This window comes from Capricornis sumatraensis, chromosome 17 (assembly GCF_032405125.1).
Source record: "Capricornis sumatraensis isolate serow.1 chromosome 17, serow.2, whole genome shotgun sequence".
NCBI lineage: Eukaryota > Metazoa > Chordata > Mammalia > Artiodactyla > Bovidae > Capricornis > Capricornis sumatraensis.
In genome coordinates this window covers 64,119,346-64,140,717 of record NC_091085.1, presented here as the reverse complement: position 1 = coordinate 64,140,717, position 21,372 = coordinate 64,119,346, and the positions used below count along the sequence as shown (strand labels likewise).

Below are 21,372 nucleotides of genomic sequence, written 5' to 3'. Positions count from 1 at the left end.
GAGAGTGCCTGGCATAATTGAAGCACTGATAAATTCTGTTAAATGAGCGAATGAATGCTTTCTGGTTTCAGGTCACAGCTAATATGATAAGGAAAGGTTAAGACACCCTGGCTTCGGGGTTCTTGGAGCTTGAAGGGAGGATTGAGTATTCTTTGGTGTCAGGCAAAAGCTGATCTAACAAACTGTGAGAAGAGATGAAAGGGTTAAGCTTTCCAGGTTCCCAAGGAACCTGGAAATAAAGAGAGCCCCAGAACCCAAGGAGAAAAACTAAGATTAGAGTTAACAACCCTAAAATCAACCTGCCCCTATGCTCTGAGACAGAGGCAGAGATTACACTCATTCCTGGCCAAACAGAAAGCTCCCTTGTCTCCACAAGCTTGGTTTCCAGATGGGTTTCTCAACACAACTTTTATTCCTTCAGTCACTCAACAAACACACATTGAGTCCCCACTACACACCAGAATTTTAAATATCTGATTTCACTGACTGTTGGAAGCTCCAGCTTTCTGGCTGAGACGTCGGGATACCAAAGATGAATATGGTATGACCCTCAAAAAACAAGAATCTGGTGGAAAGACTCACGTGTGTTTTGTGTGTGTGTGTGTGTGTGTGTGTGTGTGTGTGTGTTTTCCTCTAGTTTGGGATACATTTTTGGTTAAGGTGAAGGGTGGAGGAAATGGCAGGAACCATCCAGCTCCCCAGAGAGTTTGAAGCCTCACGGAACCGATGGTAATTTCCGAGAGAAGAGAACGTAAAGCAAGGATTGTTGAAGGGTGGCTCACTGCTTCCCCCTGGTGGAGACGAGTAGCAAGCACTTCAGGTGGTCTTCCCAAACTTCCTTCACCACAGGCAGGTAACCTGGGCCCGCTGCCAGCAACAGAGGGGTGAAGGGCATGTGGCCAACCGCGTCTGCTTCAGAGACGTAACGGTCAGATGAGGGCGTGAGTCAAGGACGCTGGAAGTCACTGTTAGACACGGTCAGTTGGTGGTAGAATCATTCATTCATCCATTCACTCAGTAAGGTGTGGAAGTTTAGAGGCAGGAGCTGGCTGTGAGGATAAGCAGGGATTCATCAGGAGGACAAAGGGGGATGGAATTCTAGCCAGAGAGCTGGGTGTCGAGATGGGAAATCCATGCCTGATCTAGGAAACCCTCAGTAACTAATAGATTAATTGGGTATTTAGGACTTGTTGGGGGAAATGTGAACAGTGGGCTTCCAGAAGGGAGCTGAAATCTGAGGAGGCTGGCATCCATAAGAGAGCCTGTACGTGCAGGCACTGGGGAGTTTTCCTGGGCTACATGAGGGCAGAAGGTGTATTGAGATATTTACTGAGTCCCTCCTACAGGTTAGCTATATAGCTAGGAATAAAATGGTAAACAAAAACAGATACAATCCCTGTTCTCTCACAGCTTTAAGTCTACTAAGGAAGAGAGGCATCCATTTAGGAAAAAAACACTCTTTAAAAAAGTTTAAATTAAAATCTGAAAGGTGGCACCATAACATCAACGAAGAGCAGAAGTAAAGTACAATACTGATATTAAGGAGACTCAGGGACTTCCTCAACGCTCCGGGGCTTAAGACTCTGCCTTCCGATGCAGCAGGCCTGGGTTCCATCCTTGGTGGCGTAACTAAGATCCCACGTGTCACAAGGTGCAGCAAAAAAGAGAGAGAGAGAGACTCAGAGCTGAGTGGACAGTGCTTTACTGCACTGAGGTTCTCTCCAAGCTGACCTTGGTGCTGGAAGAATCTGGGCATGGGCACAGCCCTTAGAGGACCCAGTGGCTCAAAGGGTGGCATCAGAGGTAGGGCATCGTTGAAGGAATCTAAGCTGCCTGGGAAGGGTTGGTGGTGGCAGGAGGATCAATAACATCAACATCTTTTCGAACTGTGGCTCAAAGTCCAAAGCGGGGTGTGAGGTCAAAGTGGTGGGTCATCACCAGCATTCAGTAAATGACATGGAATATACCAGAAAAGAGTGTGCAAAATGCCACGCACAGTAGGAATGGAGACTGCTTCCTTGTGTATGTGAATGTGTACACGTGTGTTTGTGTATTTGCATGTGTGTAAGCAATACGTGAACCATGAACTTCCAGATGTTCAAGCTGGTTTTAGAAAGGGCAGAGGAACCAGAGATCAAATTGCCAACATCCGCTGGATCATGGAAAAAGGAAGAGAGTTCCAGAAAAACATCTATTTCTGCTTTATTGACTATGCCAAAGCCTTGGACTGTGTGGATCACAATAAACTGTGGACCATTCTGAAAGAGATGGGAATACCTGACCACCTGACCTGCCTCTTGAGAAACCTATATGCAGGTCAGGAAGCAACAGTTAGAACTGGATATGGAACAACAGACTGGTTCTAAATAGGAAAAGGAGTACATCAAGGCTGTATATTGTCACCCTGCTTATTTAACTTATATGCAGAGTACATCATGAGAAATGCTGGGCTGGAAGAAGCACAAGCTGGAATCAAGATTGCCGGGAGAAATATCACTAACCTCAGATATGCAGATGACACCACCCTTATGGCAGAAAGTGAAGAGGAACTAAAAAGCCTCTTGATGAGAGTGAAAGAGGAGAGTGAAAAAGTTGGCTTAGAGCTCAACATTCAGAAAACGAAGATCATGGCATCTGGTCCCATCACTTCATGGGAAATAGATGGGGAAACAGTAGAAACAGTGTCAGACTCTATTTTGGGGGGCTCCAAAATCACTGCAGATGGTGACTGCAGCCATGAAATTAAAAGATGCTTACTCCTTGGAAGGAAAGTTATGACCAACCTAGATAACATATTCAAAACCAGAGACATTACTTTGCCAACAAAGGTCCATCTAGTCAAGGCTATGGTTTTTCCAGTGGTCATGTATGGATGTGAGAGCTGGACAGTGAAGAAAGCTGGGCACCAAAGAATTGATGCTTTTGAACTGTGGTGTTGGAGAAGACTCTTGAGAGTCCCTTGGACTGCAAGGAAATCCAACCAGTCCATCCTAAAGGAGATCAGCCCTGGGATTTCTTTGGAAGGAATGATGCTAAAGCTGAAAATCCAATACTTTGGCCACCTCATGCGAAGAGTTGACTCACTGGAAAAGACTCTGATGCTGGGAGGGATTGGGGGCAGGAGGAGAAGGGGACGACAGAGGATGAGATGGCTGGATGGCATCACGGACTCGATGGACGTGAGTTTGGGTGAACTCAGGGAGTTGGTGATGGACAGGGAGGCCTGGCGTGCTGCGATTCACGGGGTCGCAAAGAGTCGGACACGACTGAGCAACTGAACTGAACTGAGCTGAAAGGGCTGCAACATAAGTCATATTTGTTCCTGTGCATCGTGATCAAAAAGTTTTGGAAAACTCCAGGCTAGAGTCCTTCTCAATCTCAGCCAGCCCAGGATGTTACAGAGGATGATGGCCCAGCCCATGGCGAAGTGACATAAACCCCTTTCTCAGGAGGAACTGGGGTCCAGCTCATTTATAAGGACTTTTTCAAACTCAGCAGCACAGTTCTGAAGAGAAGATATTAACTCTGAAAAGCAATTAAGAACCTAACCTCAAATGCTCACTCTCATACATTGTAGGGGGGTAGGGGTTGGAGAGAGGCAAAAACTGGCACAAATCTTGGGGAGGTCATGTGGCAAGGTTCACCAGAAGTTTTAAAATATGGACATACTTTGCTGGAACCCCACTCATATGAATTCACACTACAGGGATCACCAAGGACGTACCTAAAGTTAACACTCAGAACTGTTCACTGCAGCAATGCTTATCATAGGAGAAAAAACAGACACAACGTATCTCTCTAGAACTAGGAGGTGGGTGAAATAAATGGTGGCAGAATTCAGGCATTAAAAATGAGCAGCAAATGCATTTATTGACAGAGGAAGATGTTTGTGATATAATACTGCAATTCGGTGCAGTTTTTTAAGGGTGAGAAAACTGCCACCTGCTTCTCACAGCAGGGGGAGAGAAGTCACCTTGAAGCAGGTTTTGTCTGCGCTGAGCGCCTTTCTTAGCTATGCAAATATTAGGTGAGTCAATAGCATTGTACCAGAGTGAAGAATAACATGACCTTTATAGTTAGTCAACCAGGGATAATTGTGCACCCTCCCTGGAACATTTAGAAACATCTAGAGATGGTTCTGTTTGTCGTGACAGGGGGTGTTACTGGTGTCTAGTGGACAGAGGCCAGGAAAGCCACCAAATATCCTTCAAGGCAAGACAGCCCCCAACTCAGGGATGCCTGATGGTGACTGTAGCCATCGTTAGAATCCGCTAGCAAGAAAGAACACAAAAAGCCATCTGTGGGGGAGCTGGCCCAATGACCTGCTTCAAGTATGTTCTTCTCTGTCCACTTCCATATACCGAGCCCTGCTGGCACATACAGTCATTCGATAAATGCTCGTCAAATGTTGCAGGTTGAATCCATCGAGGGCACCTATGAACATCCACCTGACTGTGCCAGACTGGTGCTCAGCAGTGACTCCTTGTGGCAGGAACTGGAACAACAGCGCAGGTGGACCAATAATGCTTTTCTTTGCTTGATGTTTGCAGAGCTGATCTCTTAGGACTGAAAAGGCCCCGCAAATTGTGGGAAAATCATGAGACTAGAGGAAAGCAGGAAGCCGCAGTCAGGACGATTTTTGATGTCTTGTTAATCAGGGCAAACAGAGATTTGAGCAATTAATGAGAAATAGCAACGGAAGGTGACAATATATTTGGACCTCAAACTGATAAAACAAGTGAGAGCTTATTTTGCTGGGTGAAAAAAGTAGGTTTGAAAATCATATGTATGGCTAGCCCTAATTTCATGGTTTTATCATTGACCATTTAAAGACACTACATACATACCCATTTGTCAGGAAGAATTACACCAAAAACTATACCAAAACGATAACAGTAGAGGGTGGGGACTTGGGGCTGCTATTTTATCTATTTTTTCAACTTATTTTACGATGAATTTATATTATTTATGTAAGAAAATAAGTTAGATGCTGAGCCTAAATACAAAGGCACGTCACAATGTCTAAAGTAACAAGACCCCTCAACTTTCACACACGTCCAATATTTCCATATCTGGACCTTAATTATCCAGAACCAAATGCCGAACGACCTCAGAAGGGTGGGCAAGAGCAGCTGCCCTGACCACCTCTGGCTCCGAACCCCAGGCCCCTTTCCTCTGCTCATGAGTGGCACACACCATCCAGAACCGACTCCGCCTCAACCTGGCCTGCAGGTGCGGGAACAGGAACCCGCGGGAACGACGGCGCATGCTGGGGACGAGTGTCCATCCCCATGGGTCTGCTCACCTGACATATGGACGTTCCGGAGGCAGGAGAGGGAGGCATTGAGGCGGGCACACTCCTCCCGGTTGGCCCCGTATTTCTCCACGGTCTCACACACCTGCTCATCTGTCATCTCCAAGAGGTCCTCCAGACTCAGCTGGCCCGGGGTGATCTCCTAGAGGAGGGAAGAGAGAGGAGGGTAACCAGACCCGAAGCGCCCTGAGAGGAGGCCTCCATGCTGTCCTCTAGTGGTACCTAGCGGAACGCCAGACTCTGGGTGGACGTCTGCTTGGGATTGCTGTCTTGGAGTCAGACAGGCCTGGATCTGAATCTCAGCCTTGCCACTCGGTAGCTAAATGACCCTGGGCAAATAACTTAACCTCTCTGAGCCTCACTTTTCTCACCTGTAAAATGGGAATCTTAAGCTCATGAGCTTTGTAAAGTAACACATATGCTCATATGCTATGTATCCACACCGTTAGAGAGCTCTGTAAATGGTAGCCGTTAATTACCTGTCTGTCTGCCTACCCAGCTCCTGAACTCCTTATGGGTAAGGCTCCAGTTTACTCATCTTGGAGGGTTCTGCATTCCTCCTGCCCGGCTTGGACTGCACTGACTTGCTGCAAATCCCAGGTAACCTCAGAGCAGAGCAAACCAGACAGCCCCAGTCTCCTGATGGCTGGTCTCCATTCCCTGCTTCTTTTTTTCCAAGCCACACACATTATAGGGTTCAGATTGGGGGTTCAGGAGCCCTAAGGGGAAATGGGGGCTGGAACCCTGTGGGTGGTTCAATGCTGTCAGTGAAACAGGGTTTGTGTCTGAGCCCGACTAGAGGCATGATTTTGCAACCTAAGACAAAGTGGGGGAAAAGGACACCTCTGAAGACAAGGGCTGGGAAAAGAAAAGGAAGATACCCGAGTATAAATGTGTGGGTCAGATGTCCCTTCACCAGTCAGCAACCACTCCCCTCCCCCAAACCGTGTGTCTCTGTACACTACAGAACGGACACACCTCGAAATTTGTCAATTTCTATGTTTATGTATTCACAAAAACTAGACTCCACATTATAGCACTTAATGATAACCAGTGTTTTTACGTATTATTTTTATTTTGAAAGAAAGAGTTTGAGATATTAAAGAATGGCGATTCTGAGGCACTACTGTGGAGTAGTTCTGCCCTCTTGTGGCCATATCTATGTATTACAACAGAAAGATGAAAACCGCATCGGCACAAAAAATTCTATTAAAAAAAAAAGCTGCCAGGCAAAAGCTGAAACCCAGTCAGTGCCTTTCCAACTCACTAGGTCAGGGGTGGAGAGAACAGTAATGAGTCACATAGACGCTTTCTCAAATAGGGACTGTTACAGGGGTAGCGCCACTTTAAGAAAGGTGATGGACCAAGATCTGGAAGTATTGATATAAAACGAGATACATTTAGAAGGGATGATTCACAACATAAAAGAATTCTCCACTTTGCTGCAAGAGTCACTTGCGTGTTTTAATCCTATTATGTATCCTCCAAAATACTCAATTTACACTAAAGTTTATAGCTCACACCCACACATCACAAAAGGAAAAATGACAGAAAAAAATGCAGAAGGCTTTAACATGCTTGAGCCAAAAGAGGAGAAGCATTTCTGTTGGATATAACAATAATAAACGAAATAGATGTTACACCACTTTAAGTGCTTTTCTTTCAAGGTCACAAAGACCACATAAAGCAGGTACTTTTACCATCATCACCAGTCTGTAAATAGGAAACTAGAATTCAGAAAAGTTAGCCCACTACCCAGGGTCACACAGTGAGTAAGTTTGAACCCAGGCAGTCTCTCTTGGGAGCGTTCTCTAAAGTGCCTGTTCCTCCGCAGAAGGTGGCCCTCTTGTGGACATATGCGGGAGTTGCAGAGAGAGAGCTGGAAACCCTGCTACGTCCACACCGCCTGGTGGATGGCCTTGGACTTCGTTTATTCCAACAAACTAAAGTGAGAGCCTGAGCTCAAGCACCTGCAGCCCAGGTAAATGTAAATGAACAAAGCTGCAAACTCGCCTGCGGTTTCCTAAGGGGCAGACTGACACCAGACAAATTCAGTTCTGTGCGTCAGCAATTCCGATTTTTCAAGAGAAGTCAAAGACCTGGGTTTTTAATGCAAACTCTTTCAACTTTTACATATGGGCTCAAAAATAATTTTTCAGACAAAAAATAATCTGTGCATCAGATACAAGATAAGACAGAAGGCCACTAGTTTTCAACCCCTGAAGATTAGTCTCCGTCTTATTCGCCTCATTTGATAAACAAATGGTTCCAAAAGCCTCTGAAAAGTGTATACAGGGTCAAGCAAATAAAATGTACTGCTTGAACTCTTGTGAGACCTTTCACTTGAAGGATGTTCACAAGAAACCACCATCTGGGAATGACACTAAGAAACACAGACGCATACGCCATCTGGTGCGCCGGCGCAAGATGGGGTGGGGAGGATGGAGAGGATGGGGAAACGTGGGAGGTCCTGCGTCCCCAGTTCAGAACTGTTAGATGCGGTGGGTTCAGGCAAGATTACACTGAGGACGAGGTCTAAAAAAAGACAAAAGGCAGAAGAGGATCTTTCAGACCCCTCCGAGAAGGAAGCAGGGAGTGCCTTGAGAAACGGCACTTGGCCCTGCAGGCAAGGGGCACACCCAGCACTCAGAAAGGCCCCCACATCAGGAAAACAAGGAGAAACCACCGTGCTTCCCACCTCACCCTCTGGAGTCTGCCTGAGCTGGCTTTTCCTGCTAGTCCCTCCCACTCACTAGCAGGGCAAGTCCCTCCATCTCCCAGCCTCAGTTCCTTGCTCGGTACAATGGGGTAACAGTCAGACCAACCTCAAAGGTCATCGTGAGGGTCTGAACACTCTCCAGAGCTGAGAGCCTGCATGTAAAGCCCTCAATACTATGCCTGGCCCTGAAGATTCAATGAATGTGGAAAGGTTCCACGCAGTCACTAATAACTGTGGGGACCCAAGATCCCAGAGGGTAAGGAAATCTCACCACCCTTGAAACCTTAAGGATGTGGTCCACCCTGGAGGGTGGACACAAGACAACAGGTGTTTTGGTTTTGTCACTGGAAAACCCATTACTTCCTAAGTTTTCAACAACAGCAATGACAATAATAATAGTAAGCTGACATTTCCTGGGTACAATTAGGTCTCAGACTATGGTCTGAACATTTTACACAGATTATCTCATTTTATCACACCAGCTACTTAAGAAGAGGAGAGAAAACTAATGTCTTAAGACCGTGCTGCCTGGTACAGTGGCCACTGGCCTCACTAATGAACATTAAATACAATTAAAAATTCAGTTCCTCAGTCACATGCACTGACCACGGTTCCAGTGCTCAGTAGCTTACATCCGGCTGGTGGCCACTGCATCAGGCTGCATAGATATGAAATATTTCCATCATAGTGGAACATTCTGCTGGACAGCACCCATCTAAGGGGTAAAATGATCTGACCCAAGTCACCAAGCGAGTCCTTAAGTGGCAGAGTTGAAAGAGGGTCTACCTGACTCTAGAACCACACTCTTTCTTTCTTTGACTACACTGTGTGGGCGCTTAGTTTCCTGACCAGGGATCGAACCTGTGCCCTCTGCTGTGGAAGCATGGCTCCCTAACCGCTGAACCACCAGGGAAGTCCCTAGGAACACCTTCTCACTGACTTCATTCATTCAGAGCATCAGAGATGCTCTGCATCTTCATCCCACACATATTCAAGTCCTACTATGTGCCAGACACAGCCAAAACCACACTGCCTGAGGGGGCTGGCTACCAGCCGATAAGGGGCATGGGGCAGGGGTCGCCTCCGGTCACCTCAAGGACTTCCTTCCGCACGTCGACGATCCGGAACCAGTGCCGGAGCTGGGGGAAGCCGTCCAGCTCAGCGTTGCGTTCCTGCAGGGCGACCTTCTTTTTGCAGGACAGCTGCCGGCTGAAGTACTTCACCAGCTTGCTCTGCGGAGAGACACAGGGAACAGAGGACACGTCTCAGAGGTATTACCACAGGAGGACAGGCAGGTATCTCCCCAGCGTTCCCTCCCACCCCAACTCCATCCAGCTCTATTTTAAAGACCCATTCAGCTGCAGTGAGACCCAGTTTCCACTCAGGACCCAACTGTGTTGGTGAAGATGGACACACAGGCAGGTTCCAATATTTTGCCGGGGAGCGAGGCGTGTAAAGTTCCCGCGTAGTGGGGCTGTGGGACTTGGGCTGTATCCATCCACGCCCCCGCTGCACAAAGGTCTCCTTTGACCTTCACAGTTGCACTTCTTGGAATTTCTCTCTCAGACCCCTCATCCTATGGCAAATGACCAGAAAAGGATACTTCCTACACATCTGTTTGCAATGGTGAAAGACTGCAAACACCCCAAGGGGTCACATGTAGGAGACTCTTCATAAATGAGGATACAGGCCCACAAGAAGCTCTATGCAGCTGTAGAATAAAGCGAGGAAGCATGCTATTGTACTGAGGCAAGACGCGCTGATAAAAATTAAAAAAAAAAATACTCTCACTCATGTGGGAAATTTTACATTTGTAGATCTTTGTAAACGCAGACACTCTCTGGAAGGATCTCTAATCTTCTAGGGAAGGGATGAGGGAGGGTGGGTAGCAGACGCGAGAGGAACCTTTGTTTAACTCGTGTATTATTTCAATCTTAAGACACATGCAGATATTCACAAATTGATAAATACTTTTAAAATGAGATGGACCCCGGCACTTCCCTGGTGGTTCAGTGGTTAAGACTCCGTGATTACACTGCAGAGGGACCCGGGTTCCATCCCTGCTTGGGGAACTAAGACCCTGCATGCCCCTCGGAGCAGCCAAACAAATAAATTTTAAAAATAAAATGAGATGGACCTGAACTCATGCTTCTAGAGGGATGCCATGGCGTGAAAAAGGCAAGTTTTTTTTTTAACTGTCTATTTTGTAAAAGCTAACAACATTAACAAAAGAAAGGCAATAGGCATGTATGAGCAGAGGATAAAGTGTGCAAGACACACCCCCCAGCCTGCTAAGTTGGGATGGGGAGGCCCTATAGATGGGGTGACAAAAAATGGCTTTGCATTTCTCTATATATTTTTGCTTTGTTTCAATAGTTACCCAAAGTATATTATCATCTTTGTGATATAAAATCTATTTAATAAAGATAACTCAATGAAACAAAAATAAAAATCTTTAGGTATATAAATGCCTTTGACATTTCAAAGCACCTGTCAATCAATATTTATCAAGAAGACAGTCCTGGAATTCTGTTGTTGGTTAGTCACTAAGTCTTGTCCGACTCTTTGTGATCCGATGGACTGTAGCCCGCCAGACTCCGCTGTCCATGGAATTCTCCAGGCAAGAATACTAGAGTAGGTTGCCATTTCCTTCTCCAGGGGATCTTCTAGACCCAGAGATCGAACCCACATCTCCTATGTTGGCAGGTGGATTCTTTACCACTGAGCCACCAGAGAAGCCCTCTGGAATTCTAGGATCACATAATTTGGAGCAAGGAATGACAGGAGCAGGCGTGTGTTTCTGTTCAGCTGGTGAGCACTGCCCTCCTTTTGGTAAAGACCGTTTGAGTCTCTTTTGGGGGGAACCTTCCTTCTGTTAGGTAGGTAGAACAGGGAAAAGCAGTCCAAAACGGCGGCCACAGACAGGGAAGGGAAAAGCCCGCGAAAATGAAACAAAAGAAGGTCCGAGGACTGGAGTGAGGACCTCAGGTAAAACAAACAACACTCCTGGCTGGCCCAGTTTACATAGGACAGGCCCAGGGAAAGATGAACATATAAACAGAGGAGCCAGAGCCAGCTCTCTCGCTCCCTCTCCCATGCGCTGGGGTGCTCTTCTCCTCGTGTCTTTAGATCAACGTGCCCTCACGCCTCAAAGATGGATTTTCCTGCTATCTTCCAAATAAAATAGAGCTGTAACACTGAGCTGTAACACTGATTTGTCTAAGAGCTATAACACGGTCCATTTGAGACCTGAGAGCTATAACACGGTCTATCCAAGACCTGAGAGCTGTGACTCGCCAAGGGGGCGTTAATGTCCGTCACTCCAAATCTTTGTTGTGACGAGACAAAGAATCGAGGGACATACACTCGCGTGACAGTTCTTTGGCTCCCAGTTCACATGGTTGAGACGAGGCTGGCCTCACCCACCCACCACCCCTGGGCTGCAGGGCGGGCTGGTGACCCACGCCTGGCCAGAGCACTGGGATCAGGGATAACAAGTGAGCCGGGCTGGGCCACAGAAAAGCCTCCCCAGGCTCCCTTCGCAAGCACTCAGAAGACAGCCCTCACTCCCCTCTAGAACTGTCAGGAGGGTGCCAGAGACGCCAGGAGCTGCCAGGGCATTCCTGCTGCCTGGCACTGAAGTGCATTGGAAGAAATCAGAAAAGTGGTTTTTAAGCTAACATTAATTTTATTCACCTTGCTAACAAAGAGAAAGTTGCCATTCTTGACAAGCCCACATTCCATTGCAATAACAGGCACCATAATCACATTAATAAGCCAGTGTACCTAGAATACCTGTCATTTGGAATCTGTTTCGAGTGTTAAAATAGAAAAATGTCCAAAAGAATGTCTTTCTTCTCTAACTTATTTCTGAATGAATAGGGTCTGACCTACTGAGAACTCAGAGCCAGGCTCTCAGCTGAGACATCTGTAGAACTCTCCTGTCTGTCTGTTGTTTTATTGTATGAGTGGTTTAACAGTTATCTTTACACGGGTACGGAAAACCACACAGAAGAAAAGAAGAAAAACTACACTCTGACGCATCCCCATCGTTCCTGGAGTACTTCCTTACTTTCTGGCACAACAAAGTTTTCCACGTTCATCATCTCCTTTTCCTGCCCCAACCCTGGATCAGTCATTTCTCCAAGGAGTCTTGCTTGGTTCCTCATGGTATTCAGAAACCAAGATTTGGGTACTTGGTGAGATCATTGACATTTCCAGTCCCCTCTGTAGACAGCCTGGGCACCATAGGTATGTGCAATACATGTATGAATATGTAGACACATAAACATCATAAAGCTGCACTTACACTGATTTTGCTATCTCTATGTATAGCTGACTGACACCTCTAATCCTAGTCAACACCACAGGGCTTCCTCTAGCATTTGCCCTCCTTACATTTGTATCACTCTTCTCAGACAGTGAGGAAAAACAATCCCCGATAAATTTATTGGCTCCATCTGCTGAATTTAGTTAATTCCCCAACTCCACCAGGCTACTGCCCTGCGTGGGTGCTGCCCTAGGAAACCCCGACCCCTGCGGGGCTCCCTCCTCACCCTGGTTCTGCTGCCCGCATTGTTGGTGCCGCTGCTTTTTAAACTGAAGTATACTTGATTTTCCATGTTGTGCTCATTTCTTCTGTACAGCAAAGTAATTCACTTAGACGTATATTCATGGAGCTTCCCTGATGACTCAGAGCTAAAGAATCTGCCTGCCAGTGCAGAAGACATGGGCTCGATCCCTGGGTCAGGGAGGATCCCCTGGAGGAGGAAATGGCAACCCACTCCAGTATTCTTGCCTGGAGAATCCCATGGACAGAGGAGCCTGGTGGGCTCCAGTCCATAGGGTTGCAGAGAGTCATGACCTAACAACTGAGCAAGCATGTACCCATGCTACATATATACACACGCACACGTATGTATATATTCTTTTTTACATTCTTTTCCATTATAGTTTATTACAGGGCACTGAATATTTTGGTATGTCCCTGTGTCCTAGAGGACACTGTTGTTTATCTGTCTCTATGTATAACAGTTGTGTCTGCCAGTGCCAAACTCCCAGCTCACCCCTCCCTGCCCCACCCCACCCCCTTTGGCAAAACCACAAGTCTGCTCGCTATGTCTGCTTCTGTTTTGCAGATAAGTTCATTTGCGCCATATTTTAGATTCCGTATATAAGCGATATCACAAGGCACTTGTCTTCCTCTTTCTTTCTCACTTCGCTTGGTATGACAATCTCTAGGCCCGTCCATGTGGTTGCCCATGACATTACTCCTTCTCTTTTGTAGCCAGCGCTATCCCACTGTGTGCATGCACCACCTCTGCTTTACCCGCGCGTCTGTCAGTGGACGTGTCGGTTGCTGCCGTGTTCTGGCCACTGTACATAGTGCAGCTATGAACGGAGGGGTGTGTGTATCTTTTCGAATCATCGGTTCATCCAGATACACGCCCAGGAGTGGGACTGCAAGACCATGTGGCCTGCCTTGCTGCTGCTTGTGACACGTTGCTGTTGTTGTTTCAGGTCTTGACATTTGCCAGCGGACTCTCAAATCCCAATTCAGGCCCCATCCCCAACTGTGCTTTGGTTTCACACATTGAGACCATCCCCAGCTGTGCTTTGGTTTCACACACTGAGAAGAGGATGTTAGTGAGGTTGACTTAATCTCAGTCTCAATATGGCCAAAATGGTTCTTTCACTGGCCACATGTAGCTAACTGGACATTTAGGGTATGGCTAGTGTGACTAAGGAATGGAACTTTAAATTTAATTTAAATTTGAAAATGGAAGTCATGTACAATATTTTTCTGTTAAACATAATTTTATTGTTATGATAGAGCCGCATTTTACTTTAACCTTGAAATTTTAGTGTCTGAATTGAGGTATGCTATAAGTGTAAAATACATGCTATCGAAGACTTGATAGGAAAAAAATAACATAAAATATTTCATTAACATTTCTACATGGATCACATTTCAGTGATATTTTGGATACACTGGGTTAGATAAAATGTATTATTAAAATGAGTTTCATCTGTTTATTAATGTGGGTACTAGAAAATTTTAAATTATACATTTGGCTCACATCTGTCACTCTCATTAGAGTTCTAATGGACAATGCTGCACTAGGGTTTCATCCTAAAGAAATAATTAAGGCTATTCATGAGGTCTTGCTCCAAGTGGATAATAGACATGAAAGATTGGAAGCCTTCCAACTCTTCAATGACAGAAGTCTATGTAAATAAATTACAACATATTCATACAATGCCATGCCATTAAGATAATGTATTAAATATGTATGTGTAACATTTGTAATGTATAAATAATATATTAAAAGATTTATAAAACTTTATGGGTATAGATGCATACAAAAAAGCCTTGGGAGGGCTTCCCTGGTGGCTCAGAGGTAAAGAATCCACCTGCCAAAGCAGGGAACACAAGTTCGATCCCTGATCTGGGACGATTCCACATGCCGCGGGGCCACTAAGCCTGTGTGCCGCAACTGCTGAGCCAGTGCACTAGAGCCTGGGAGCTGCAACTGCTGAGCCCATGTGCTGCAGATGCTGCAGCTTGCACGCTCTAGAGCCTGTGCTCTGCATGAAGCCACACCTCTGCAATGAGAAGCCCATGCGCCACAGCTAGAGATTAGCTCCCACTGGCATCAGCTACAGAAAAGCCCAAGCAAAGCAGCAGCACAGCCAAAAAGAAATAAAAACATTAAAATTTTTGTTTCTAACCTTGGGAAAATATATAACAAAATATTAGCAGCAGTAAGATTACAAGTGACCTATTTTTTTTTCCTGTTTGCTCCTCTGTAGCAATATTAGAAAATACAATGTGTATGTATTGCCTGCTTATCAATAGAAAAAAATGTCTGGAGAGCATTAGTGGGACCCATAGCTAACTGATACACCACCGCATCAACTCATGAAAATCTGACTTTGTCCCCAGAGCCGATCTCTGATGTCACCTTCTCCAGCAAGTCTTTATCAATTCCTTCCTGGCATTTTATTTGTACATACAGTATTATAAACTTTATTACTGTTTTCCTCACATCATAAGTGGTGAGTGATGAAGACACAGGAATCTTCATTCCTTCATTAAAGGATTAAGGAATCCTTTGCAGATTTGGAAGAATAAGTGAAATAAGCATCAGGGGGAGAAGGGGACAACAGAGGATGAGATGGCTGGATGGCATCACCAACTCGATGGACATGGGTTTGGGTGGACTCCGGGAGTTGGTGATGGACAGGGAGGCCTGGCGTGCTGCGGTTCATGGGGTCGCAGAGTCGGGCACGACTGAGCGACTGAACTGAACTGAACTGAACTGAAGTAAGTAAGTGTTAGTCGCTCAGTTGTGCCCGACTCTGCGACCCCATGGACTGCAGCCCACTAGGCTCCCCTGCCCATGAGATTTTCCAGGCAAGGTTACTGGAGTGGGCTGCCATTTCTTTCTCCAGGGGATCTTCCCAAACCAGGATCAAACCTGGGTTTCCTGCACTGCAGACAGATTCTTTACCGACTGAGCTACAAGGGAGGCCTATAAGCCCATAAGCATCATTGCTATTTGATAAAAATGGCATCACTGATAAAAATAAAAGTAGCATTATTGAGTGCTTGCATGTGCTTGTACGTGCATCCTGTCAGTGTTTCCCCACATCCCCTGGAGGCAGGTGCTGTTAAGAGCTACACTTCAAAGATGAAGAAACGAGGCCCAGAGAGATTAAGTTGCCTGCTCCCTGTCATACAACTTAAGTAGAGGGCAGGGATTCAAACCCAGTCTGATTCCAAAGACCCAGTGTTGCAGAAAGGATCATCTTATTTTAATTATTTAATAAACACATCTATATATTTTCCTCGTAAAGGAGGAGCTAGAACATTTCAGACAAAGCTCCCTGTGACCACCCTTTCTCATGCTGGCCTCCTTCTCCATGGAGAAAATGGGGGAAACTATTGAGATTCGTCTGGTGTCCATCATTCCAGACCCTTCCCATGTACATTCACATATGTGCTAGTTCTCAGTTGCTTCAGGTGGGTCTGACTCTGCAACCCCATGGACTGTAGCCCACGAGGCTCCTCTGTCCATGGGATTCTCCCGGCAAGAATACTGCAGTGGGTTGCCATGCCCTTCTCCAGGGGATCTTCCCAACCCAGGGATCGAACCCATGTCTTCTGCGTGCAGGCAGATTCTTTACTGTTGAGCCACCTGGGAAGCCCTACTTTCCATAAATGTACATACATGTAGAAACTCTGCAGTGTGGTTTGATGGGCAGGATTGTTTGTTGTTGCTGTTTTTTTCCACATCAATTATATCATCTTTTTTCACTTGGTAGTAAGCCTCCAGGATCTCTCCCTGCTAGCTCATACTGATCTACCTCTTTCTTTTTAATCTTTGGCATGAGAGATTTTTTTGATACCAGGGTCAAAAGCCCATGATGCAAGCAGTTCTGGGATGTCTGCTGAGAGTGTCTTTGTCAGCTCCCATAAAGCATTTTCGGGACTAATGGCCTTGAAAGTGAAAGTGAAGTCGCTCAGTCGTGTCCAACTCTTTGTGACCCCATGGACTGTGGCCTACCAAGCTCCTCTGTCCATGGAATTTTCCAGGCAACAGTACTGGAGTGGATTGCCATTTCCTTCTCCAGTGGATCTTCCCAAACCCAGGTCTCCCGCAGTGTAGACAGACGCTTTACCATCTGAGCCACCAGGGAATGGCCTTGAACGTAACCACTATTCACTGAATATGCGCAGTGTGTCTGGTGCTGTGAGATAAGTGCTTTGAATATGTTTGTTCATTTTTAATGCACACAAAAATGCTAACTATGAGACAGATGTTCTGAGCCCATTCTGTGAATGAGAAAACTGAGCATCAAAAATGTAAAAATGTTAAACCACTTGCCCAGATCCACAAAGTTACTTAAGTCATAATACTTAAGCAGGGAACCAGGGTATGATCCCAAAGCACCCTCTTTGCCAGGATACTAAACTATGAGTTGTTCATGGGTTCTTCCCATCAAACAGGAAGTTCAAAAGTTGGGCACTGACCCCGCAAGGGCAGGGAAATGGTCTCACTCATCTTGGGAAACCCACTGGCTGTTTTGGGAGAAGTACATTTCTGAATTCCAGTTCTGAGGCTTGGATAAGTCATATCAGTTCCCTGGGCCTCTACTTTCTCGTCTGTGAAATGGGTATATATCACCTTTGTTCACATGCCTACTGAGGCATCACAAGAGATGTCTGTACAGAAGACAGGCTGAGCCCCCCATCACACACACACACACACTGTGTCCTGACTACTTTGGATTCTGGAGAGGTGTTTCCAGGGTCACCCAGAGACTGGACCTATACCTGCCCAGAAGCCAGAAGCAAGGAACATCCCCACTATGATTCAGTAGAATTGGGGAGAGAGACAGTGTAGGAAGCAGATGAAGGGGAAGAGTCGGGTTGGAAGACAAGTCCAGGGCTTCCCCCGGAGTTAAAGAGGAGCACAGATCACCTTTCAGGGAAGACCATGGCTGGTCTAAGCAGGGAAGAACCCAGGGAACTGCCCCCAGTGTGAGCTCAGACTGGGCAGAGAAGACGCAGCACCTCCCACATGGGGGCCCTGGGGCTCAGCAGCTCTTTCCACCAGGGCCCGGGGCGGGTGGGTACAGGACAACCAAGGCTGTCAGCTAAAAGTGTCTCCCTCTGAGCCAGATGCCATGAGAAGTGCTTTTTTACGAATTACTGATTTAATCCTCATGACGACATCACAGCACAGGTTCAATCACTGCCCAGCTCCATAACTGAGAAAACCACGGCCCAGAAAGGTTAAATAACTGGCCCAAGGTTACTCAGCTACTAAGTGAATGAATCAAGATTTGAACCCAAGTCTAACAAACTCTTATTTCTTGATGACACACAGTGTTATGATCTACTTACCAACAGCAATAACCCAACAGGAACAGCATAATCTCATTTTCTGAATATAAAATGCATGTACAGACACACACAGAAGACAAGAAGCTAATACTCCAAAACGTTAGCACCTGCATCTCTGGGTTATTAAAGGTGAGACTTATTTGCTTATTTCTGTGCGTATGTATCTTGTAATTTTTCTGTAAGCCTAAGTTATCTAAATAATAGCTACAAATGTCATGAAAATCAGATAGTTGCCAAAAATAAAGATGTGGGTCATTCACAATGTTAGCCATTTCAAATTAAATAAAATTTTAAATACATACATAATATATAAATAAACATAAAATTTCTATTTATGTATAAACACACACACATATTCCCATTTTACAGATGAGGAAAATGAGAGCCATAGAGCTTAAGTGGCCCTCCTAAGGCACTAGGTAATTTTACAAGTTAGTTTCCTCTTTCCCTAATTTCCTAACCATAAAAAAGCACCTGGAGGTGTTAAAAATCAAACTTCCAGACGCATGCCCTGATCCAGACATTCTGATACAAGGAATCTAGAGAAGGGCCAGGAATCTACAGAAATGCAAGCACCCCCAGGATTCTGAGCGTTAGGCAGGCTTGAGAAACATCCATCTCCTATCTGAATTACGTAATGAAAGCTAGTTGCTTCTCAGACAAGCTTAAGCATCCAGGTTCTTTCTTGGGCAACAAAATCAGGGCCAAAAAACATTTCTAGAAGCCAGGGTGCAACACCCCTGCCAGCAGTGCCCTTTAAGGGCTGTGGGTGCAGCTGCACAGCAGGCCTTTAGCAGGAGCTCGAGGGAGGAGTCCAAGGGAATCCAAAGAGCAGGCCGCACAGGTCCAGGCCTAAAGGGGCTCCCAGTGGGGCAGACGAGACAGCCGGGCAAACACAATCAGCAGTCACGGGGCAGAGAACAGGAGCAGAAGGGCAGCCAGGGTTCAGCACAGGCACCAAGGATGAAAAAAATCACGAAAACAGCCTCTCACAAAACAGTGTTCCAAGATCCCAGGGCGGTACAAGTGGGCGTTCCACGTTTATCCTAAGAGAAGTAAACCTTCTCATTCATTCATTTAAGATTTTTCAGGTACTCTCTAAATACAAAGAGCTTGGGAGAGGGGTGGGATCCAAGATCTGTTACACCCTCCCTGCCCTAAGGAAGGGCCATTCAAATATGGGAAGGCCCTGAAGGCCAGCCCCCTTCAGTTAAGGACAGAAACTGAGAGCATTTAGACATTTTAACAGAGGATGAGATGGTTAGATGGCATCATCAACTCAATGGACAGGATTTTGAGCAAACTCCGGGAGATAGCGAAGGACAGGGAAGCCTGGCATGCTGAGTAGGACACGACCAAGGAACTAAATGACAAGACATGTTAATGGCTATTTGACAGGGTAGTTTTTTGTTTTGTTGAACGTGATAGTTTCAAAAAGAAGCTTCCATTTTGTTTGGGGTTTGGGGCCCATTTCATTTTTCTAGTAAGTATACAATTTTTATCATATTTTTATAAGAGTATTGACTCCAAAGTACCAGGAAAGAACAAAGCTGATTCTTCCCCCACACAAAGTGTGAGAGGCACTGACCTCCCCTTGGGGAATTTTCATGGATTGATCTCAATCTCCCTACACCACTAACTAAACTATTTTCCAAAATGATTCTAAAGATACTGCCTTATAAGAGCATCATGACAGTCCTGAGCAGGTGTTGGGCTGTTATTAACAAAATTCTACAAATGGTGAAACTGATGCTCTGAAGCTTGGGAACTATGTCAAAGCCCATCACTAAAGAAGCAGGAGGGTCAGGATTTGAACTCGGGAGGCTAATTTCCAGTTCGGCTCCCTCTTCACCATAACTCTCCACCAAAGCAGAAGGTTCAAATCACCTGACATCGAGGTTGTGAAATACGATTAGAAAGGGCCTTGGTCTGTCCTCACCCTGCCAGGTGTCCTGATTTCTTTTTAGGTCACCCTCAATTTAAGTCCATGCAGAGCCGAACTGCAAAACGTCCAAAGAAATCCCATCTTTAAGTGAGAAGCATTGGGTTTCTGGAAACAGCACATCCAAACTGAGCCCACCACCTTTGGCCCCTGTACTGTCGGGTACAAAATAAGGTCTCGGTGGGCCTGAGGTCAGAAGGATCACAGGACTTGGGAAGAGTAGGAACGAAGATGTGTGTTTCCCCAGCTTCCCACCAGGGGGCAGCCTGGCACTGTACACAATAGATGGAATAATTTCTCAGACCTTCCTGGATTTCAGCATCCTCCATGCCTTATTACAGTACTCGGTATTAGCATGATGATAAATTTAGCAGCATAAACAACAAAAAAAAGTTTAAAGTCAAGACACGTGACAGAGCTATAAATAATCATGTCTGAAATCTCTACTGTGAAAATGGGTACTTTTCACTCAGAATCTAAACCAAGATAAACCCAGAGACCCATGAGCAAGCCCCTGGGGTTTGGTTTGCTGGAGTTCAAAACCTTCACCACTCAGATGGTTTTAAAAAGCACAATCAAAACAAACAACAACAACAAAAAAAAAAAACTAAAGCAGAGTCTGGGGGCACTGGAAAGGAGCGCAATACAGAACGAGAATCTACGTGGGCTTTCACAGAGCATCTCGTGTGAACCTCATGGTTCACATGCCCATTTTACACATGAGGAAGCTGAGGCTGAGGAGAGCTATAACCGGCCTTAACATCACACGAATGAACAGGCAGGCTCCAGAGCCCATTGTACCCCTAGGGGCTGCCTCTCAGCAGCCACCTGCATTCCTGCCTTCTCTTTAACAGTAACCGGCTAGCTGTGAGGAGCTCAAAGCACTAAATCCGAACGGTTCATGTCTTCCCACCGCCCAGACTTCTTTTCCTTTGGCGTTAGACATAAATGGCATTTTCCTGTCCTCTGGGTGTCATCCCTTCCCAACCATCCCCCAATGTCACCATCACAGCACCCTGTTTTTTTCCTCAGGAGCACTCAGGCTATCCCACAAATTATACTGTTTATTGGTTTCCATGGTTACCCCACCCCCACCCCACCTCATCATCTCACACACCCATCGGAGTATCAGCTCAAAAGAGCACTGGCTTTTGCCTGTCTTTCCTCCCAGCTTTCAGATCAGTGCCTGGCAATACAAGACATTTTTCTTGGTCGTTCTATGAACTAGCACCATTGGCGAGGAGCGGGGTGGGGGTAAGTGCCGAGGCCTCTATCCAGAAATCTCAACTGCTTTTGCCAGCGGGCGCTGCACGTTCAGAGCCAGGCCAACCAGGCCCTGGCTTTGCCACCCAGGCTCTCCGAGGGTAAAGCATTAGCCCCGGCGGCCCGACGCCTTCCCGCGGTTGCCAGGGCGACCATTGTCATAACATCCCTGGCGCTGGGGGGACCAGCTGACAACAGAAGAGAATTATTTGACTCGCTAA

The 21,372-nt window shown here is 46.1% G+C and overlaps 1 protein-coding gene across 1 annotated transcript in view; it reads right to left on the bottom strand.

Moving 5' to 3' along the window:
* Positions 1 to 21,372, bottom strand: part of KSR2 (kinase suppressor of ras 2) — a 439,453-nt gene that overhangs the window by 341,889 nt on the left and 76,192 nt on the right. Inside the window, exons 2-3 of the mRNA XM_068990000.1 lie at positions 9,125 to 9,265; positions 5,306 to 5,456 (exon numbers count right to left, since the gene is read on the bottom strand). Of these exons, the coding sequence (XP_068846101.1) occupies positions 5,306 to 5,456; positions 9,125 to 9,265 (292 nt within the window). The remainder of the gene's footprint in view (positions 1 to 5,305; positions 5,457 to 9,124; positions 9,266 to 21,372) is intronic.